This window comes from Callithrix jacchus, chromosome 2 (assembly GCF_049354715.1).
Source record: "Callithrix jacchus isolate 240 chromosome 2, calJac240_pri, whole genome shotgun sequence".
Lineage (NCBI taxonomy): Eukaryota > Metazoa > Chordata > Mammalia > Primates > Cebidae > Callithrix > Callithrix jacchus.
The window spans coordinates 143,348,466-143,370,282 of NC_133503.1; the positions used below are offsets into that span (position 1 = coordinate 143,348,466).

The window sequence follows — 21,817 nt, forward strand, 5'->3', positions numbered from 1 at the left end:
AAAGACACCTTAGCTACCATATATTGCCAATTCATTAACACTGAACTCACAGCCAGCAGCACTATAACTCAGGTCTAAATGAAGCTTACCTAATACATGTATTTAATTTTCACCATGAGGTACTTCACAATCTTCCTGCACTTAGGAACACTACACAGCACTTTAGCACTATACTTGTGGGCCAACATTAACAGCAAAATCACCAACAAAAAGCACAATTCAAAAAACAAAGCCCTAAACAGACTGCATGCTTGTTTACAGCCTGAGTGCCAAAACAAGATTTTGACCTCCTATGCGAACATGCAACTAGACGGACTCAAATTTTTCAGCACTCTGTGTATGTCCACAAATGACCACAAAAGCGCTGCAAGTGTTGATTTGGGGATCTCAAAAAAATTTTTACCTACTAAGTGAATTCACAAATACAGAATTCAAGAGCTTTCAAGAAAAAAAAGACACTCTTTTCATTTCCACTTATGCTATTAGAGAACATAATGACCATTAATGACCATATATGCAACAAATACAGTATGGAACTACTAATATTTAACAACTGTTAAGTAATGGCACTTCCTAAAGGTGAAAACACAAGTTTATGAAATCAACATCACTTACTGTCACAGCAGCCAATCTGATCTTTCTTAAACATGTCCAATCATGTCATAACCCTGCTTAAAACCCATCAATGGTTTCTAATTACCTTAAGAATAAAATTCAAACCACTTTACATGGTCTAAAAAGCCCTACCATAATCTGTGTCCTATCTATCCCCTTCAATCTCAAACACTCATGATCCTCACTATACTTCAACCATACTGACTACCATTCTGTTCCTTTACACCTAAGTTTAATTAAATAACATTTCCCCCAAAAAATCAGAACGCAGGTCTTTAGCATAGCAATGTTATGTAAAACTACAAATCTGTAATTTTGCACTTCACAGTTTCAGAAACCACTTTTAAAATCTAGATAAATTAACCATAAACACATAGCACATTTATTAGTTCACTCCTTATCTAACAAGACAAAGCTGGATTCAACTTCCAATTTAGGCAAGCTTTATATTTTGTTTTATGTTAGTTTTTGAAGAAAAATGGCACTTCTTTTAAAATAAATATGGCCAGATTTTTTTAAACAAAAACCAAGAGCCAGTATTAGTAATATCCTTTTTTAATCCCACTTGGAAATCACAAAGGAGGCATTAATAAGTTATGACTTAATCCTGCATAGCTAACAGAAAAACATATTTGCCATGTTTTCACCTTGTTATATTTTCTCAGTATCAGACAAAGGCTTCGCTGAGATACTTTTTCCCATTACCAAAGTTGTGGATCATTTCACGTATTTTAAAGAGATTTAGTCCTCATTAACTGAGAAATAGTTACCTAGATCCTCCATACTATCTAAAATACTGAGTTTTAATAACTGATTTTCTAATGAATAATAGAGTTCTCAAATTTAAATAAATCCATACTTCAGGAGTAAATCCAAAACGCAGTTGAAGTCAATGATAAAGTGGAAAAAAACTTAAATGATTTCAAGTCCTCTCCATTAAAAAAAAAAAAATCCAAATGTAAATAATTTTCTAAATTCTCTATTCAACTGGTTACAGTTTAATGTTCACCTCTTTCGTAAGAGGGCTTATAGTACTTACGGTAGTCAAAGGATTTGGGGTTGGTATTGGAAGTAATCCTGCACCAGGCATCAGACTTGTCATGGTTGGAGCAGGAGCCAATAAAGAAAGGGCTTTGGATTCCTCTGGGATTTTACCTGCAGAGGCAAGTTCCAAACATTACAGAAAGCAGAAACACCACACAAACTTTACACTACGATTTTACAATTACCCTTGCAGTTAAAAAATAATAATAATAAATGAATCTATCTATCAGATCCATATAAAGAAATAAATAAGAACTTAAGTCTTTCCTTTTATCCTGCTCTACTAGGAAAAATAAAAGTGAGCAAAACTTCAAATATTAACAATCTCATTAATGGAATATTATTTTAAAAACTGAATAATGTAGACAATTATTTAACACTTTGAGCTATGGGTCACCTGTACTGGAAACTTAATGTTCATGAACCAAACGATATCAAGCATGGACGCTTTCCCAGGACGGTGTTTTCGCGGTGATCGAAAGTTGTGTTACACATGACAACCGTTCGTGTTGGCTGCATCACTAATAGCACACAGAACATCAGATACAGAAAAGAAGAACATTTTTTAAAGTTTAATCCCCAGAAATGGCAAATAACCAAATTAGTCAAAAAAAAAAAAGAAAAAACAAATATGTGCCAATTGAAATTTGTTTCTTAATGAGTGCCCCTATTCTGTTACTGAAACTACCTATTTGTGATGCAAACAAATTCTGATAACCCTCCAATAGATTCCATTTAATTTCAAATAGAAAACAAAAACTTACTTCATGTAATCAACTTTAATGTAAAAGGAAGCCTACATCCATACAGCTAATAAGGCATCTCACCAACATCAGCGATGCCTAATGAGAAATTCAGTTCCAAAAAATATGCCTTGGAAAACTGCTAAAACAATTTTTAGGGGAAAAAAAAAGTTCCCTTTTTCAAAAAACTTCTTAAAATACTAACTTTTAGAACAAACTTATGTATACTTATCTAAAGGGGGAGGTGAATGCTTTAAAGCTTGCTTATAAACATTTTAACCACCTAATAACAAGAGTAGCACTAAAATAATCTAATAACACTAAGAAGGAAAAAAAACCCTACAACCTAAAAAAATGAAAAACTTACTCTGAAGTAAGTATGATTTGTCATATTCGCTGCTGAATTCTAATCAATTACTTCTGATAAGGACTGCAACTTTCACGTTATTTTTCCTTATCTTCTTAGGCAAAAAAAAAAAAATCTTAAATAGTTGACTACATGTGGATATATTTAGAATACTCATGTACTAGCTGGTGAAGCATTTCCATTATTAATTCTCCAAAAGTGTTTTAAAAGACAATGCACAAAATCATGCTAAACTGAAATATAGCATATGCAGTAAATTTCCACAAGCACCATGCCTGGTTTCAGTTGTAAAAATTTATATGAACAACCAGATGTGTAAAGTAAATCCCTAAACAATATTATCTGAATATATCTCTAAACATGGATGGAACTCAATTCAAAATTGAAAACTTTATTTAAATAATGGCTGTGGCTTATTTATTAGGAAGCAAATAAAAATTACATTTAATTAGTTTTAGCAAATGCCTACTACTTTCTAACTTTACAGCATCTAAGTTTATATTACTTTACTAATTTCAAAACCAAAGTTATTTTATTATTTCAGTATAAATTCTGGAGAACAGATTTCTTAACATGCATAAACAAAAGGCAAGCAGGCCTTATTGAAAACGTCAAATAACAATAATCTGTTTTATATGTATTAGTTATTGGTATTAACACACATATTTATATATACCCACATATATACTATACTATTTATATTGATTTCACCTGTTTTTCTGTTATAAATTATCTTAAAAAGTTTGTAAAACCTAAACATTCTTGGTGAGGTTTTGAGATAAACTCCATCTTCACTACCTTAAAATATGCACCTAAAAAAACTAAGAGTTCTAATCTAATAATGTTCCAAATTTAGTATTACTTGTCCATTAATAAGCAAAACTTCCCATTGAAGACAGTGTAGAAAGACTACACAAACAAAAAGAGTATTCAACACCAGTCAAAAGTTGATTACTCAGTATTATGAAATCTTTCACTTTTGGCTTAAAATATCAATAGGTTGTCAGACTCTCTCACTACCTTTCACAAGAGTAATAAACTACTATAAATGTATAACTCCACTGTAAGCACATTTTTAAATAAATTAACTGTTAATTACCATTCTAATTACTCTATATACTTATTCTAATTACCTAATGGTAATGGTGAAAGTACTTTAAGAAAAAGCTGCATCACTTAATTTCCAAGATAGAATTCTACCAAATTTACCCTCCAAATAACAGGGTTTATAAAAGTATAAAACAAATAAGCATTTAGCATTTTTCCCAAACTATACTCCTCAAAGTCACTGAGGAAAACATCTCTCACAGTATTAAAGTTTTAGTCCTAATCTCAGAATCCATGTAGAAGCTAGTAACCTCCAAAGAATATTCAACAAAAAAAATCACGCTAACAAAAACACACATGCAAATAAGTAAGTTTCTCAAATATCCATTCCCCACATAGGCAATAAAGTCTTTGTTAAGTCAAGGAAATAAGTTATATAATAAATAACCATCACAAAAATAAAAGGCTCTTCTCTACTCCCAGATAGTTGTATTTACTTATTTTCCTTGATGCTTTTGTATGCATAAAATTGCAGAGGGAAGGACAAAAATTAGGAGCTATCAGTTTTTATGAGAGATGTAGACTAGGGGGAAAAAGAACTAGAAAAATGCTGCGCTGAGATCAGAAAGTGTTCCTGAGATACTTAGCAGTGTTTTAATGTTTAAAGAACAAAATGTACCTTAGCAGTCCATACACACGAATTAAGACTCACACTGAGCTTCACAACACTGTATCCTAATTTACCACATGAAAATTTGCTTTATCTTAAGGTTGAACTCTGCTAATCATCTCCCAATATAATTTGCAACACGTTATGAACCCTTAATGAAATACCATTTACAAAGAACTGGAAAACCAGCTCACAAGTTAAAGTGAAAGAGATTTAACAAAACAAAAACAAAAACAAAACAAAAAAGGGGACAAAATAAAGAAAAAGAAATGAAATTAAAGTAAAACAATAAAAAACAGAGACAGGGCGTCCATCTTCTGCGGTTCAGACTCCGATCTCATTTCCCCAATGAAGGTTTCACTTGACGGCAGGTTTAGTGGCATGGCAAACAATGCCTAACTCAGGCAAGTGTAACAGGTCTGCCTTGGCCAGTCTAGTCATCTAATAATGCACAAATATCACATAGAGAAAACATACAAAACCAAATTAATAGTCAAAATCCATCTACCAGAAAATGTGGACATAAAGTTATGACTGATGATTAGGCTGACACCCTTGTTATGTTTGACCTTATCTTTTTCTACGTGTTAACATTTATAAAAAGAAATCTGAAATGCACGCAACAACAAAAAGAGGTCATATTTGGACAAGTATAATGAAAGCATATTTTATTTTGAAATGGCATGTTTTATTAACAAAGGCTAATGCTTAATATGCATGAAATTGTTACACATCAAATGTTACTTTTACAGCTTAGGATAATCTCACATTACTGTCTGTACTAAAAAACAGCAATTTGAAGAAACTGAAAAAACTTAAATTTTTTTCTATGGTATTTCTCACTTATGTGATGATGCTGTTTGTTCAACATCAAGGATAGGATGTAGCCAGTGAGGTCAACAGAACACTGCTTGCCTACAGCACAACAGTACATCTTCCTCTTACAGAACTTACTCCACTGGAATACTTTTCTTTGGTTATTTCACACTCACTGCTATCTTTTTTAGTAAAATAATGCACTATTTCTCTGCTTGTAGTGCATAATCCGACTTTAAACAGCTCACTGTGAAATTCTCCAGGTTCCATAAATTCATCTGTGCTGTATTTAATACAACTAATGAAAAATGTGTATCTGAATGTTTTACCGATACCAATTGTAGGTTAGTGTTTTAAAATATTTACTTACTTATAACCAAATTCCAATAAAAGTATGCTTAACTTTTCATGTTCAAAAACAGTAAAACTGTCCAAGTTGTAATATTAAAAATATTAAACAGGTATATCTGAATGTGCATTTATTCATCTCTATCAAGTAAAATAAACAATTAAAGGGACATCTACAAGCCCATAATCTTGAACATTCATAACAAACCACAGTAGGACTTCTCAGATATATGAAAGATTCTATGGGAATATAGCAGGGCCCAACCAAGCAAGACTGATAAAATTCTTCCTTCCAATTCAGTAACATGCTAATAACATAATAAAAGATCCTGTGTTACTGGTGGTATTAATTTTCTGATATAATTAATATTCTAGTTTAATCAACCTTTACCTGATTTTTTTTTTCCCCATGCAGTTTCTCAGTATGAAATTTTACTACAAAGTATGTAGAACGAAACCATTAACCAGCTCCTTTCTCATCACCTTACCAATTTGGGGCTAACTGTAGCCTTACAGATCAGCAGATAAGGACATATTTAGCCAATAATTAACTTTAATCCATTTTTATCTTTCCTACCAACTCTAACCCCCAAGCATGGGAAAGACACTTCCAAATTTATCTGAAAAATATTGAGAATTTCCTATTCTGGGACTTCAAAAATACCAGCTTAGTACTCACTGTAGTAGACTGTAATTTTTTGACATCCCAGAGCAGGCATTCTGAAATAAACATAAAACCTCTAAAGTGCAGCAAACTGCTTATTATAGATTGTTATTTTAATGTTAGCCTGACCACTAAAAGAGGTTTTAAAAATTACATATGAAAGACTATCAAACTGTTCCCCATAAACTTTTATGTTTAAAACAGTTAAGTTACAATCATCCACCCAAGAAAATACACTTAAAGACATTTTAATTTATAATAACCCAATTCTAAACTCCTGTACATATGCTAGTCAGTGCTCTGAACAAAAGTTAATTACACACCAGAAGTGTCAAAATTCAGCACAGTCTATTATACGTGCGTGGCTCTGTAAATAGAAGTTACTAAAAAATATTAGTAATAATTAGTTATTAAGGCAGTTTAAGTCATAAAATTTAATGGATACTATCAGACCTTCGTTTCAATTTTCAACAACTACCTCCGTGATGGAGGCTTTGGAAAATTGCTTTCCTCTTTTTTCTCGTACCCCTCTTGCCCCTTTTTGAGGCCAATAAAAGAAAAAAATAAATTCCAGTTGCATAGCAATTACACTGAAAATAATGATCTCATAACAATTAAGGTAAATTACCTTAAGATTATAAATTACAAATATTTATCTTATAAATATCACTTAATCCCAATTGCCAAAATGTGTACACTGTTTTCATTTGTAACAGTATTAACATTGAACACATAAGGTAAATTTTTTTATGCATTTAAAATAATTTCCCATATCAACCCTTTTTTTAATTTCAGAAAGCTTTCTCTACAATCTGCAAATTGACTACAGAAAGCCAAAGCAAACTGGAAGCCAATTAATGAACGTTAAGTTGTACAGTCTCAAATGTACGTAACTCATAAATTAACCATTTTAATATTACTACTAGGTAAAAATGTTTACCTTCTCCAAATTTCATTCTTACTTTCACACATACACCAGAGTATTGTCTACTTGCCAATTTCTAGGAAAGCTAAAGGCAATAACATACAGGACAGAAATTAAAATAACAGGAAAAAAAAGTGAGATACCAACCTTCTGCACAAGGAACAACTATCAGAGCTCTGTCAATAAAAACCGTGTTAGTTAGATGCTGGGCCACGCCAACACTTGATGGATCACGAAACTTAACATAACATACTTTGGAGGAAAAAGCAAGAGGTGCGTTGCTGCAAGATAAAAAGAAAAACAATTGGACTAATAAACATTTGCTTGGTCTTATCATTTTCACTTAAAATTTCTTTCTTCATCTTTATATAATCTTACAAAATAAAGACTTCAAAATTTTTTGTTGTTAAGAATCATTAACACATAAAATAGTGAAACTTACTCAATGGTGATTTGTCTGCCAAGACAGAAGGCAATCTATGCAGACCTACTGCCTTGTCAAACTTGGAACTCAAATCAATCCTTAATCAAGTGAAATGTTAAAAAAAAAAAAAAGCTAATTTAACCCAAAAATGTTCAAAAAGTGTATCAAATGTAGGCAAAAATCCATTTATAAAAGCTCCAATCCTCAAGATTTCAAATTTTATCATCATTCTAACTCTTCCTAAATGTTATTCACAAGCCTCAAGATTTCAAATTTTATCATCATTCCAATTCTTCCTAAATGTGATTCCCAAGCGTTTACATCACTGAAAAAACTTCTTAACAGTCTTAGAAACAATCGGGTAATATGGAATTTAAATTAAGGTGTTTTGCATACACCAGAATGCTTCAAGATAGACAGTGATAAGATTTTCCAGACAAAAAGTTTTACAAACAAAATCTTATATATTTTATAGGCACAAGAGCATAGACTCTAACTGGTCCTACTTGATTCAGTTCAAACCAGGCAGGCCTGTAGTAAAAATGAACAAGACATAACACAAATGAAAGGAATTCTTCCTAACATGAATACATCCTGTTAGATTCGAAAATATACTATCCTGATGGATAATGATTTTGTCAGCTTATCCTTAATTACTTTTCATTAAAATCTGTAATTGTCTTTAGCAGGAAAAAAAAAAAAGACCCAAACTAAGTATATACGTAATCTATAACATAGATTTTATGTTAAAATCTATTTAAAACAGTTAAGATTTTTCACACTAAAAAAACAGATTAATAATATGACTTAATAGTAACGTACTTTCGTTCACAAAACAGGAAAGAAAATTGATTACAATTTCAGAACTAGTAAATGGCTAGTCATCTAATTCCAAACTTCATGCAACCGTAATCATTTAACTCATCAAGAATCTTTAAACCATTCTGATGTACTATTATTAAATTAGCAATTCCACAAACAATTGTTTTTAAAATTTAAAAAATCCAGATTTCTCTGTAATTCTTCACTTTCAGGAGCAAAATCCATCTTTAAACAATGTAGAATAATCACATTAATAACGGTTAAATGTATATATTTATGCTATTAACCAAACACTGTGATAAAATGTACTTGCATTTAGAACTTGAAACTACTTACATTATTAACACAATAAATAAGGCTAATTAAAGTTGAAAAAAAAAAAGTACCTCTTAGCATCCAACTCGCTTTGGCCTAAGGCCATCCCATTCAGGATTCACACCAGCCCTCACCAAAAATCCTTCCTTACCCAACCCAACACCTAAGTCAAACCACTTTGTCAAACCACTAAGTCAACCCACTGAGGTAAACATATGCACACCCAGACTTAACTCACCACCTTTACATGACCAAATCGCCAATTCAGGCTTCTTGTGAGCTCTAGACTCCCAGATCCAAGTGCCTGCTGGAATATTATACCCTGATGGTCACTAAATAAGTCCAAAACACATTTCATCACCCGCCTTCCTTACCAGGCTTGCCCTTTGTCCCCTACATGCCATATCTCAGTAAAAAATACCATCATATTACCCAAGTCTGAAGACTAGGAGTCGCTAGTGTCATCGTCCTAAACATTGCCCACCAACTACTTTCAAAGCCCTTTCTTACACAATAAAACTCCATTTTTCTGTTCCTTTAAGCTAGGTGTGGCCATGTAACCTGCTTTGGTCAATTAAATATGAGCAGAACTGACATGTGTCACTATTCTGAAGAAGCTTTAAGGACCACTGTTTGGCTCTTTTCCTCTGCCACAATGACTGGCAACATTCAAAAGATGGTTGGCTAACTCATCAGCTTCATTCCAGAGTGAATAACCACAATGAGTAAAGTTCCCACCCCCAGGAATTTAGTCTAAAAAATAATATTTCATCAGCCAGCCACAGTGGCTTATGCCTGTAATCCCAGAACTATGGGAGGTAGAGGCAGGCGGATCACCCAATGTCAGGAGTTCGAGACCAGCCTGGCCAACGTAGTGAAACCCCATCTCTACTAAAAATACAAAAATCAGTCAGGTATGGTGGCACACGCCTGTAATCCCAGCTACTTAGGAGGCTGAGGCACAAGAATCACTTGAAACTGGGAGGCAGAGGTTACAGTGAGTAGAGATCACACCACTGCACTCCAGCCTGGCAACAGAGTGAGACTGTGTCTCAAAAAAGAAAAAAAAAAAAACTGTCAAACTACAAAGATTTGAAGTTGTTTCCAAAACTCTGACTTATTGTCACTGATAAATTATCCTCGACCTTTCTGTCCTCCTCATCCAATTGGTCAATAAATCCTGCTTAGAGTATCTTCTAAGTATTTGCCACGTTAATTTTTTCATCGTTCTCATATCAATGCCTTAATTCAGGCCCTCATCATTTCTCATGTGGATTACTAAACCGCTCTTAACAAGTCAGACAGCACCCAACCTCAAATCCTTATTAATGGTCTTCCACAAAAGCTTCCACAGTGATCTTTCTTAACGCTAAATCTCATGTATCATTCTACATATTAAATTTCCTTTCAAGAACTATTCCATTCTTGCCTCATCACATAAACATACCCAAAAATTTTACCTGTGGTTCCCACAACACATCACAAACGTCTGGGTCTTCATATATGCTGTTCCATTTGGTTATGATGTCCTCTCTAACTCCCATTTTGAATGCTAATTCCACTTTTCTTCAAGGCTCAAATTTCCAGGTCTTCTGGTAAACCACAGTGTTAGGTACACCCTCCTACATGCGCTACCAAGACATTCTACATTGCTTCAGCACAGGCCTTATCACGGTTTCCTTCTGTGATACCCTAAACAGATCCTGTAAGCTTCCCTTGCCACAACTGATTAGTCACCAGTCTCAAGGGCCCATTTCCCTGGCTGACCAACAACCTATAATTTGGGAAGTCAGGCTTAACCAAATGGGCTAGAACAATCGGGTTCTCTCTCTTGGACTGGAAGATGACTTACAGTAAGCAGTAAGCCAGATAATGACTACAGAATAGATATGCAAAGAAAGTAGACAGAAACAAATTGAACTGATAATAAATACTGGAGAGAAAGAAGTAGATAGTCACCTCAATTGCTGATACCCTTCCAGTTTCCAGTCCTAGTTCCCATGAGGCCTGGCTGTACTACCATCTTTATTTTTGAATGTAGTGAAATCTTTATTTTTAATATTAGTGTCTCTTCTTGAGCTACACTGGGTAACACAGTTTTTGTTGTGGTAACCAAAAACAATCTGTGATTATAATAACCTACTAAAGCCCTAGCAATTGCAACAGGAATAACTCTTTTGCCTCTGAAATCTTCAAAAGCCTGACAGATACACTGAAGCAACATTTCCAAAATTGACAGATGCATTTGTGAAAGAATGTAAACCCAAGCAAGCACCACTGAAAACTAAAACCGCATTTCCAAATACCACTAGCTGAAATCTACTTCATTTCAAATTTAAAACATCCACAGGAATAGGAATTCTGAGTCTGGTTTGTCACGCAACCACATGTGAAGACATGCCACCAAGATTTCAGTAGCCTGGGAACTGGTTAAAAAAATGTTGGTCTTTCCTGAAAAGCATTATCATGGAAGTATGGATACTAGATAGGGCCACTCCACTGATTTAAACAATTTTCTTTTTTCTTTTCTTTTTTTGAGACAGAGCCTCACACTGTCACCCGGGCTGGAGCGCAATGTCACGATCTCAACTCTGCAACCTCTGCCTCCTGGGTTCACGCAATTCTCCTGCCTCAGCCTCCCAAGTAGCTGGTGTACACCACCACGCCCAGCTAATTTTTTGGATTTTTAATAGAGACAGTTTCATTATGTTGGCCAGACTGGTCTTGAACTCCTGACCTCCTGATCCACCTGCCTCGGCCTCCCAGACTGCTGGGATTACAGGTGTGAGCCACTGTGCCTGGCCAATTTTCTTAATCTGCATTTCCAATTACCTTCCTTAAAATAAAGATCAACTTACATTTACTTTATACAAATGCAAATATTTGAAATTTTCAGGATTTTTTTTTTTTGCAAACAGAATTCTCTTTACTATATTACAGATGATACAAAGTCAATTTTGTTCGTTTCCATATTACATATTGAAAGAATACATCACCAGAATGCTTGATTCACTTGTATTTGTCACCTTAAGTACTATGCTTGCATTGTCACACTTCACACAGGAGACAAACCGATGTGATATGTGATCACGCCATGTATTGCCCAAGTGACAGCAGCTCCTGAGGTATGGAGGGCAGCCTCCCTCTTCCCACATGTAGAGGTGCACAGAGTCAGCAGACGTGGTGAGCACATAGAGAGGATCCACCCAGAAGTTGTTGATGGCTGTCTGGTGGTCCTGAAATTGTTGCAGCAGGAAGCTAGTGATGCTGAATAGGAGCAAGTCTGGCCCACTGGGAAAGACAATCAAATATCCATCACTGGCTGCTATCCAGGTAGGGTGCTCCAGACGAGGTGGCAACTGGAAACTTGAGATCTCATATGCTTGGATGACTGTTTGGCCTCCAGTCCTCTCAGGTGAGATCAAAGGTGACCTCACTTTTATTTTGACCATTACAAACTAAAATTATTAGAGTAGCAAGCCAACATACAGATAGCTCAGCAAACAAATGTGTACTTGGTTGCATCCAGGAGTTCAAGACCAGCCTGGGCAACAGAGCAAGATCTTGGTGGGGGGAAAGATAAAAGGGGATGATATATTCCATTTGGTCTTAATGTATGCATCTACAGAAACTGGCAGGCTGGTACAGTGGCTCACATTTGTCATCCCAGCACTTTGGGAGGTCAAGGCAGGCAGACTGCTTAAGCCCAGGAGTTTGAGTCCAGCCTATGTAACATGGTCAATGCCCATCTCTACTAAATAAATAAATAAATAAAAATTTAAAAATAAATTTAAAAAAAGAAAGTAGCAGTAGCCAAATTTAGCAGATTTTAGTTTGACCTCATTTGTTGACTAAGTTTTGGTTTTTTAAAATACAAAAATCAATTTAAAAAAATTAAAACTTCTCACTGGGCAGTAAATGCGGAAACCAAAGAACCAACTTTCTGGGCATCAATTAAATTTATTGGCCCTAACTGGTTATTTTGTCTTTTATTAAACATAATGATAGAATTATACAATATTTCAAAAAACCAATGAGGTAATAATGTGTCCAATATTTTATTAGTACATTAATATTCATCCTTTAGAGGACTTATCAAAAAAGATTTAAGCCAAAATATGAGCAAAGTATACAGTATCATGTACGAAAATATTATCATGTGCATAATAATGCACAGGGCTTATAATACAACAGAGTTTCTCCACTGTTAATAATATAACAGGGTTTCTCCAATAGGCTTCAGTGACCCTATGGCTAGCACAATTCCTCCTGTTTAAGACTTTCTTATGACTTGCTAACATTTACTCAATAAAGGCCAACAGGGTCTCCAATCATTGGCGACAATCAAAAATACACACCTCCCAATGTTTCTAGCTAAAATCCACTAATTTGTAATACAAAGAAAAGCAATCAAAATATCCAATAACAGAATTTCAAAAACACAATACTCAGAAATTACTAATCTTTAAACATTACTATAAATAAAACAGCAATATAGAAAATGCTTATGACAAATTAAGTGAAAAAAGTTTAAAATCACAGTGTGTGATTTCTTTGATTATGCTATTACAATAAATGCATGTGAAAATGACTGCAAGGAAATACACAGAAATGGAGAGAAGCTTTGACAGGTGGGATCACAAGTGCTGTTTCCTTTTCTCTATTTTCTGAAAATGGCTATAGTGGTTATGCTAATTTTTAACTAAATAAACTTAAATAAGTAGTTGACACATTTTTCCATTCTTTCTTAGAACTTTTGAAGACCAGAGAAGTGAAGGAAATCAGCAAACCAAAAAACTCAACACAGGAAAAATGTCGGGTGTTACAAATCAGGATAGGCTTATCAACTAAACCCCCAGGGTTTAGTTACTAGGGGGACACGGGGAGCTTATAGGGTGCAGATAATCCCGATCTGTGTGCTGGTTACAGAGGTATGTTTACTTTGAAAAGATTCACCAACCTGCACTTATGATCTGTGCATTTTTCTGTAGGTATATTAAACCTCAATGAAAAATTTACTGAAAAAAAAAAACAAACAAGGATTTCTTACTTGTGTAAGAATGTTTTCGCAAGCTATGAGATTGATTTATTGTACAAAAGTTAATAGTAATTCTACGTATTTGTCAACTAGCAGCACAAAAAAGGATGACAAATTACAAATAAGAATTAATGCTTACAGAGAATGTTCACAAAACTTCCTTAACCTTAAAAAATTCTTAATGTTTAAAAAATAAAGACAAAAACCACTTCATCATGCCAAAAGAACTAAATTTAAAATCTGAATTTTCCTATTAGCAACCGAAGTCATTTTTTTTTTTTTTTTAAGAGATAGAGGTCTCACTATGTTACTTAGGTTGCAATCAAACTTCTGGGCTCAAGCTATTCTTCCACCTCTGCCTCCTGAGTACCTGGAACTATAGGTGCATACCACTACATCTGGCTCAATCATAAAATTTTAATGAGAAACTACTTTCACATTCTACTGAAGAAATATATTTCCAATTTTAAAACGATTAACTTTCTACTCAGCTTCTAAAGATGTCACAAAATAATTCACGTGACACTGCAAAATATATTTTCAATACAACTACCACTACTGCATTTTTATCCATTTCGGCCCAAATGTGCAAACATATCTTTTAATTTAAGTAAGGACCAGGCAATGACAACTTCATCATGAAGCAGAAAACTTGTGAATAAAGCATATCAATACTGCTGCAAAACAAGAATGAGGGACCTAGTATTGCACTGAGGGAAAAACTAAGGATTTTGCCAGGCCTATATATGTTAAATTTATGCAACGATTTTGCTTAATATGTTAGTTTGTGACACACTCTATTTTAATCTTCCATATGTTTAAGAACCCTTTATTCTCTTTGACTTTTAAACTCCAAGTAATAATATCTGATTTCAAAAAGGCACCCCATTAGGTCAGTTAATAACTGGCCAGGTGTTGTCACCCAAACCCAAGTTTCAACCAAATTAATGATATTATGTTGGTAATGAACATTCTGGGCCTGGGCACCCTGATTCACGCCTGTAATCCCAGCACAGCACTCTGGGAGGCCGAGGCGGGCGGATCACGAGGTTAGGTGTTCGAGACCAGCCCGGTCAACATAGTGAAACCCTCTCTCTACTAAAAATACAAAAATTAGCTGGGCGGGCCGGGCACAGGGGCTCATGCCTGTAATCCCAACACTTTGGGAGGCCGAGGCGGGCAGATCACGAGGTCAAGAGATCCAGACCATCCTGGCCAACATGGTGAAACCACGTCTCTACTAAAAATACAAAAATTAGCCAGGCGTGGTGGCATGCGCCTGTGGTCCCAGCTACTCCGGAGGCTGAGGCGGAAGAATCGCTTGAACCCAGCTGGCGGAGGTTGCAGTGAGCCAAGACTGTGCCACTGCACTCCAGCCTGGCGACAAAACAAGACTCCGTCTCAAAAAAATAAAATTTTTTTAGCTGGGCGTAGTGGTGCGCACCTGTAATCCCAACTACTTAGGAGGCTGAGGCAGGAGATCGCTTGAACCCGGGAAGCAGAGGCTGCAGTGAGCCGAGATAGCGCCACTGCACTCCAGCCTGGGGGACAGAACAAGACTCCGTCTCAAAAAAAAAAAAAAAAATTGTAATATATTTCTTCTACCTATGAGATACCTTATTACCACAGCCTTGAAAGCAAGATTTACCAAGGTTCATGAACAAAGTATTTTACTGATTCCAATGCTTGCAGGATACGGCACTCCCCCAAATACTTCTCAATTATTAAGAAATGTTCTGACAACTTAAATTGAGATGGCTGAAAGCATTTCCAAAAGTTAAAATAATAAAAGCATAATGCCATGGTTAATCAATCAAAATGTATGTGTGTGCACTTATGCAGTATTCTCGTCAAAAATATATACCCGAATCTCGTCATGAAGATGTAAAGATACATAGACATATATATATGCATTTATCTCTATGTCTCTCATCTACATAAACTCAGATTATGGGTCATTCTACAAGACAAAATGAACTACAAAACAAAATGTCAATGTCACGAAAGACTTTAATATATTTAAAAGGTGACAGGGTACTGTTCTAGATTAAAGGAGATAACTGTTAACATATGCATACTTGGAGTATTCAAGGGAGTCTAATTATATACTAGATCAAAAGACGACAAAAAAAACTATTAGAATAACTGGGGAAATGTTAATAATCAACTGTAGCCAAAAATAGACAAATGCTCGTGAAGGGAACATGGGTGTTCAATGTTTTACTCTTTCAACTTTTCTGTATACACGAAATATTCCAAAACAAAAAGCAGACAAGAAAAACTTAAGTAAATTTTAAATATTCACACACAACTTTTATATAGCTATGCTGTAGCACTGCTGTAACCTATAGATAGAAAATTAGGTCTAAATGCATCGCTACAAAATGAATCAAATTTTTCTTAAAGAAATCGTGGGCAACAACTACCCTTTCCCTCAAAGAATTTTGAAATAATGAACAAAAAACGGAGGATCTTAATACTGTAAGATCTACTATGTAAAAAAAAAAAAAAAAAGGTTTACCCGTGCAAGAATGTGAACAACCTGCAAACCCCTTGTGAGTTTTCTGAATAGATAGTATCGTATGAGGGAAATTTTATCATTCCAAACACACTATCCGGGAAGTGGCTGCGAGCTGTGAAGGGCAGCAAGATCAGGACTTCAATAAAAGGAATAATCCTGCACCGACTCACACTTTTTCTAAAAGGTTTGGGACAGTGTGACCTTTCAGGAGGAAAATTGAATCTGTTGCCAAAAGGGCGAACAGACATGATCAGTTTAGGGGACATGGATGGGCTCGGTTAGATAAACCAAAATGCTAAGTTTGTGCGACCGTCCTGGGGAACAAATACAGCCCCAGTTCCATCTTGTCATCGGCAGCAAGCTTTCTCGTCAGCAAAACGGCCTGACACCAAGGCCTTAAAAACTGGACAGTGGCTCATGCGCCGTTTCCGCGATTTTCAAGAGTGAAAAAACGCTATGAGGCGTTTGCCATGAGGGCTGTTCTGGGCCCACCTGCGGCCATCTTAAGTTCAGGGGTAAAATAAGACGGAGGGGGGCACGGAATTTTAAAACCCGGCAGCGACCACAAGTCCCATAGGAACAGAAAGGGCACCACTCTAAATCCTTGGTAAAGGCTCCGTGCAGTAGTTAATCCCACAAATCAGACCAACAAGGCAAGCAGGACGCCGGAGCCCCGGGTGCCCTAATCAAATATGGGCACCAAGGTAAGCCCGGGCGATCACGTGATAGGCACCGCACGCCCGCGTCCGCGCTCTCCCCACCCCCCCCAACGCCTCAGCTCCCGAGGTCTCTATGGCGCCCGCGCCCCTCCCCCAGCCGAGCTCCAGCACTTACTCCGGGGGGTAGAGCCGCAGCTCCTCGATTTCTCCTAGGAAGGAAAAGAGCGTCCGCATCTGCTCGCTGGTCACCGCCGAGGACAGATTCGTCACCTGAATTACCGACGTGGGGGTGAGGCCGAAGCCTAAGCCCAAACCGAAGCCGGCGCCGGTGTTCATCCCGATCCCGCTGCCGCTGCCTTCCCGCTCCCCAACGTCTAGACGCGTCAGCGACGGAGCCGGGAAAGCTGAGAACGCGCGGGCGCGGGCGCGGGCGCGAGCGCGCTCCCGCTGGCGAATTCACAGCGTCGGGCAGGTCTAGCCGCCCATTTCACAACTCTCCTGCTCCCGGGGCTGCGCGCTCCAGCCGGAAGCGTCGCCCCGGCAACCCGGCCAGTCTCGCGCGGCTGTGGCCTCGGACTCTCGGGTACTTAGGGCTATTGCTGCTGCTCTTTTCTCCGCCTAGATTTTTATCGGTGTTTGTGTTTTCCCCCAAAGTCGATGAGAGTCTTGTGCTCCTATCTACCCAGTTCCTTCCTGTCTCGGACTAGCAAACCAAGCGGCCTGGCTTGCTAGTGCGGGGCTGTAAAGGAGGAATGATTCTTGGGCAACACAGAAAAACACTTGACCAAACTATAGGGCATCTTTATCACATACAGGCACCACCCCAACTCCAACTATTTTTAAAAATTGGCAGGCGCCCTAAGTGTGAAAAAACAGACAATTTTACAAAATGTGTAGGTTCCGATTGAATTAAGGAAAGAGGCAGCAAGATGAAGGCTGTGTGCAGTCGTTTATAACCTGTATGTATTCCCTCGTTCCACAGGTATTGATGTTTTTTGAGCGCTATGTCCCAGGCACTATTAGGCAAGGGCACATAACAGACAGTTACAAACGGTCCACATAGAACTTGCAGCCTAATGAGAAGCAAGTAACAATAGACCAGGACAGCTACTCCCAAAATGCCCTCCGCAGATCCCTAAGGGTACCCAGACCTTTTCAGTAGGTTGGCAAGGTCAAAATGATTTTCATAATAATATTGAGTTTGTTGACCTTTTTCACTTTGTTGACATTTGCACTGGTGGTGTAAGATTAAACTACTAACACCTTAGCAGCGATCAAGGCAGTAGCACCAGTCTGTACTGGTAGTTGCATTTTGTATTCTTCACCTCCACTCACATCATACACCATTTAAGGTTTTAAAATATGCTAGTTTCACTTTTAAAATGTCTTTCACAAAGGACTAAAAATTATATTAATTTTTTCAAATCCACCCTGGTATACACGTCTTTCAAAGCATATGTGTGAAAGAATGGAAAGACTACTGCCCCTACATGCCCAAGTGAAATGGTTGTCTCTGGAAAAAGCACTAGTGTAATTGTTTGAATTTTCACTGAAAAATATAAAATTTTGTTACACTTGTATCCACCAACTTGAGCTTGACAGTACAGAATTTTCTAGTAAAAGAAACATGATATTAACAATTTATTTTTGGCATTATATAATGAAATATGTCAACATTTTTGTGATCCCTGTAACTTAGTAGACTCCTATTTTTAAATGGCCAATGGGTGTCATTACAAAGGCAAAAAGCTTCTTGCATCTGCAAAATAGACTGATGGATTTCAGTGCTTAATTGATGAGGTTTCAGATTCAGTCAACATTTCAAGGCAGGCTAAGAAACTACCACATGTAAGTTTGCTACAGTATCAAAGAATAACATCTAGAACTATCTGGGAAGGCTATAATATAGTTTTCCTCTTCTGACTCCTTACCTTTATGAGATCAGATTTCCCCCATGTATTTCAACCAAAACATATCACACCAGATGGAATACACAGAAAACTCATGAACACAAAGAAGGAAACAGCAGACACTGGGGTCTACTTGAAGGTGGAGGGTGGGAGGAGGGAGAAGAGCAGAAAAAATTATTGAGTACTGGGCTTAATACCTGGATGATGATAATCTGTACAACAAACCCCCATGACACAAATTTACCTATGTAACAAACCTTCACATGTACCCCTGGACCTAAAATAAAAGTTAAAAAAAAATAAAGAATACATAGATAAGATAATCCAATTGTCCTCTATTAAGCCAGACATTAAAGAGGTTTTAGAAATGTAAAATAATGCCACTCTTCTCATCAATTTTTTGGGAAAATACTTTATCATAAGAATGCATCACTTTCGCCTTCAGTCTCAGTTTCTAAGGAAAAAAAATGCATCATTTATATTAACATAATGGGCTTATAATTATTTTTAAATGAATTTCAAAATATCAAATTTCTCAGGTTTAATTTTCTAATATAGATAGAAACAAAAGCATCTTAAAGTCAGTGTAAAGGGGCCGGGCACAGTGTCTCACGCTTGTAATCCCAGCACTTTGGGAGGCTGAGGCGGGTGGATCACGAGGTCAAGAGATCAAGACCATCCTAGCCAACATGGTGAAACCCCGTCTCTACTAAAAATACAAAAATTAGCTGAGCATGGTGGCGCTTGCCTTTAATCCCAGCTACTCAGGAGGCTGAGGCAGGAGAATTGCTTGAACCCAGGAGATGGAGGTTACAGTGAGCTGAGATCGGTCCACTGCATTCCAGCCTGGTGACAGAGTGGGACTCCATCTCAAAAAAAAGAAGTGTAAAGGGATCCTAAGACCAAAATGTTTGAGAACTGTTATTACCATAAGGATAAGCATGGGGGAATTCAGAGCACACAGGAGGGCCTCTTAAACTTAGTTCTAATGGAAGACTTCCCAGAAGTATTGCTTGAGCTAAGCATTGAACAAACAGGAATTAGGCAAGGAGGGAAGGAGGAGCAGTATAGGGCATTCCAGACTGAGCAGGTAGGATATATAAAGGCAGGGAGTTAAAAGAGAGCTCCAGTGAGGTCCAGAAGATTCAGAGTCTAATGTTGATGGGCTGGGAATGACTAAAGATACGTGCAAATGAATAAGCCTTTATTTTTGCATAAATACCCATGCAAAAATAAGCGTATTATTTGTCATGGTAGAGGTTACTTTATCATAAGCTGGGAGCCACTGAAGACCTTGGAGCTGAAGAGTGACCACAATCAGATTCATGTTCTAAAATGACTGGCCATGGGCGGTGGCATATCCCTGTAATTCCAGGACTTTGGAAGACTAGGGCAGAAGGATTACTTGAGCCCAGGAGTTTGAGACCAGGCTGGGCAACATGGAGAGAACCCGTCTCTACCAAACAAAAAATTAGCCAGGCCTGGTGATGCTTGCCTGCAGTTCCAGCTACTGGGAAGGCTGATGGATTTCAGTGCTTAACTGATGTGGTTTCAGATCAGTCCACGTTGTAATGCAGGCTAAGAAACTACCACATGTAAGTTTAGCACAGTATCAAAAAATATCTAGAACTATCTGGAAAGGCTGTAAAATAGTTTTCCCTTTTCTAACTCCTTATCTTTATGAGATCAGATTTTCCCCATATATTTCCAGAAGATTCAAAGTCTGTTATTGCTGGGCTGAAGTGAGAGGACTGCTTGAGCCTGGGGGTTGAGGCTACAGTAAAAATGGGTTGTGATTGTGCCACTGCACTCCAGCCTCGGTGTCAGAGTAAGACCCTGTCTCAAAAAAGAATGAAAGGAGGGAGGGAAGGGGGAAAAAAGTGATGACTGTCACTGCAACCTGGAGTACACTGGAAGGGGTACAGACTAGAGGCAAAGAAACTGGGTAGGTTATTGTAATAATCTGAAAAAGCTATAATGAGGTCCTGAACAAAGGTAAGACGAGGTGGTAGTAATGGAAAGCAAGGAACAGCCTCAAATTTGAGATTCATCGAACTCATTTGATGAGAAAAGGAATAAAAGCTGTCCACTCAGAAAAATATTTATGGACATTCACTCAGTTTTAGCTACCATTACTGATGCTTTTTGTCCTCCTTAAGCCTAACCGTAGATCTCTCGGATTAACGACTAGTTTTGAACAGTTCTCAGACTTCAGCGTGCGTCAGAATCAGCCCATGGGCAGGTTACATCAGATTGCTGGCCCCATCTCCAGAGTTTTGAGTTCAGTAAGCCTGAAGTGGTGCCTGAAATTTTAAATTTCTAACAGGTTCCTAGGTGAGCTCCTCCTTGTGATCTGCAAACCCCATGTTGAGAACCACTGGTTTAGAAAGTGGTAAAAGCAGTATACTTAATCTACTATTGATAATGAAGCAGAAAGAGGAGTTTAGATTTATGTCTTGGAGGATTAAGTAAAGTGCTATAATTTTAGGTCCAAAAATATGAAGGAAGAGCAGCGTTGGGAGGAAAGAGCAGAAAATACTGAGATTCATTATAGACAACATTCTGAAATGAAACTTAGGAAAAATGTCTAGAAATAAGATATAGCACTTGACTTAAGATTGAGAGGAGATACAGACACACCAGGGACATTTGTAGCAGGAAAAGTGCTGTGAAGAACATTAAACAAACACAACAAAAAGCCAAAAAAAAAAAATCAAGCCACAAGGAAAACCAAGAGGGAGAATAGTCACAAAATTTAAGGAAAGAAAAGTTTTTGGTTTGGGGGTTGTTATTGTTGTTGTTGTTGTTGTTTTATAGAGATGAGCTCTCACTACGCTGCCCACGCTGGTTTCAAACTCTTGGGCTCAAGTGATCCTCCTACCTCAGCCT

The 21,817-nt window shown here is 37.1% G+C and overlaps 1 protein-coding gene across 4 annotated transcripts in view; it reads right to left on the minus strand.

Moving 5' to 3' along the window:
- The window catches only part of SREK1 (splicing regulatory glutamic acid and lysine rich protein 1), a 41,158-nt gene extending 23,755 nt beyond the window's left edge, over positions 1–17,403 (minus strand). For 2 of the 4 annotated variants that reach the window (XM_008991985.4, XM_002744904.6), the window contains exons 1-3: positions 17,194–17,403; positions 7,387–7,520; positions 1,655–1,770 (exon numbers count right to left, since the gene is read on the minus strand). In XM_008991985.4, the coding sequence (XP_008990233.1) occupies positions 1,655–1,770; positions 7,387–7,520; positions 17,194–17,354 (411 nt within the window). In that variant the 5' untranslated portion in view covers positions 17,355–17,403. Of the gene's footprint in view, positions 1–1,654; positions 1,771–2,056; positions 4,960–7,386; positions 7,521–17,193 lie in introns of those variants that run through there. The other 2 variants (XM_078365435.1, XM_017969893.4) reach the window with 1 other exon arrangement.
- Between the last annotated feature and the right edge of the window lie 4,414 nt (positions 17,404–21,817).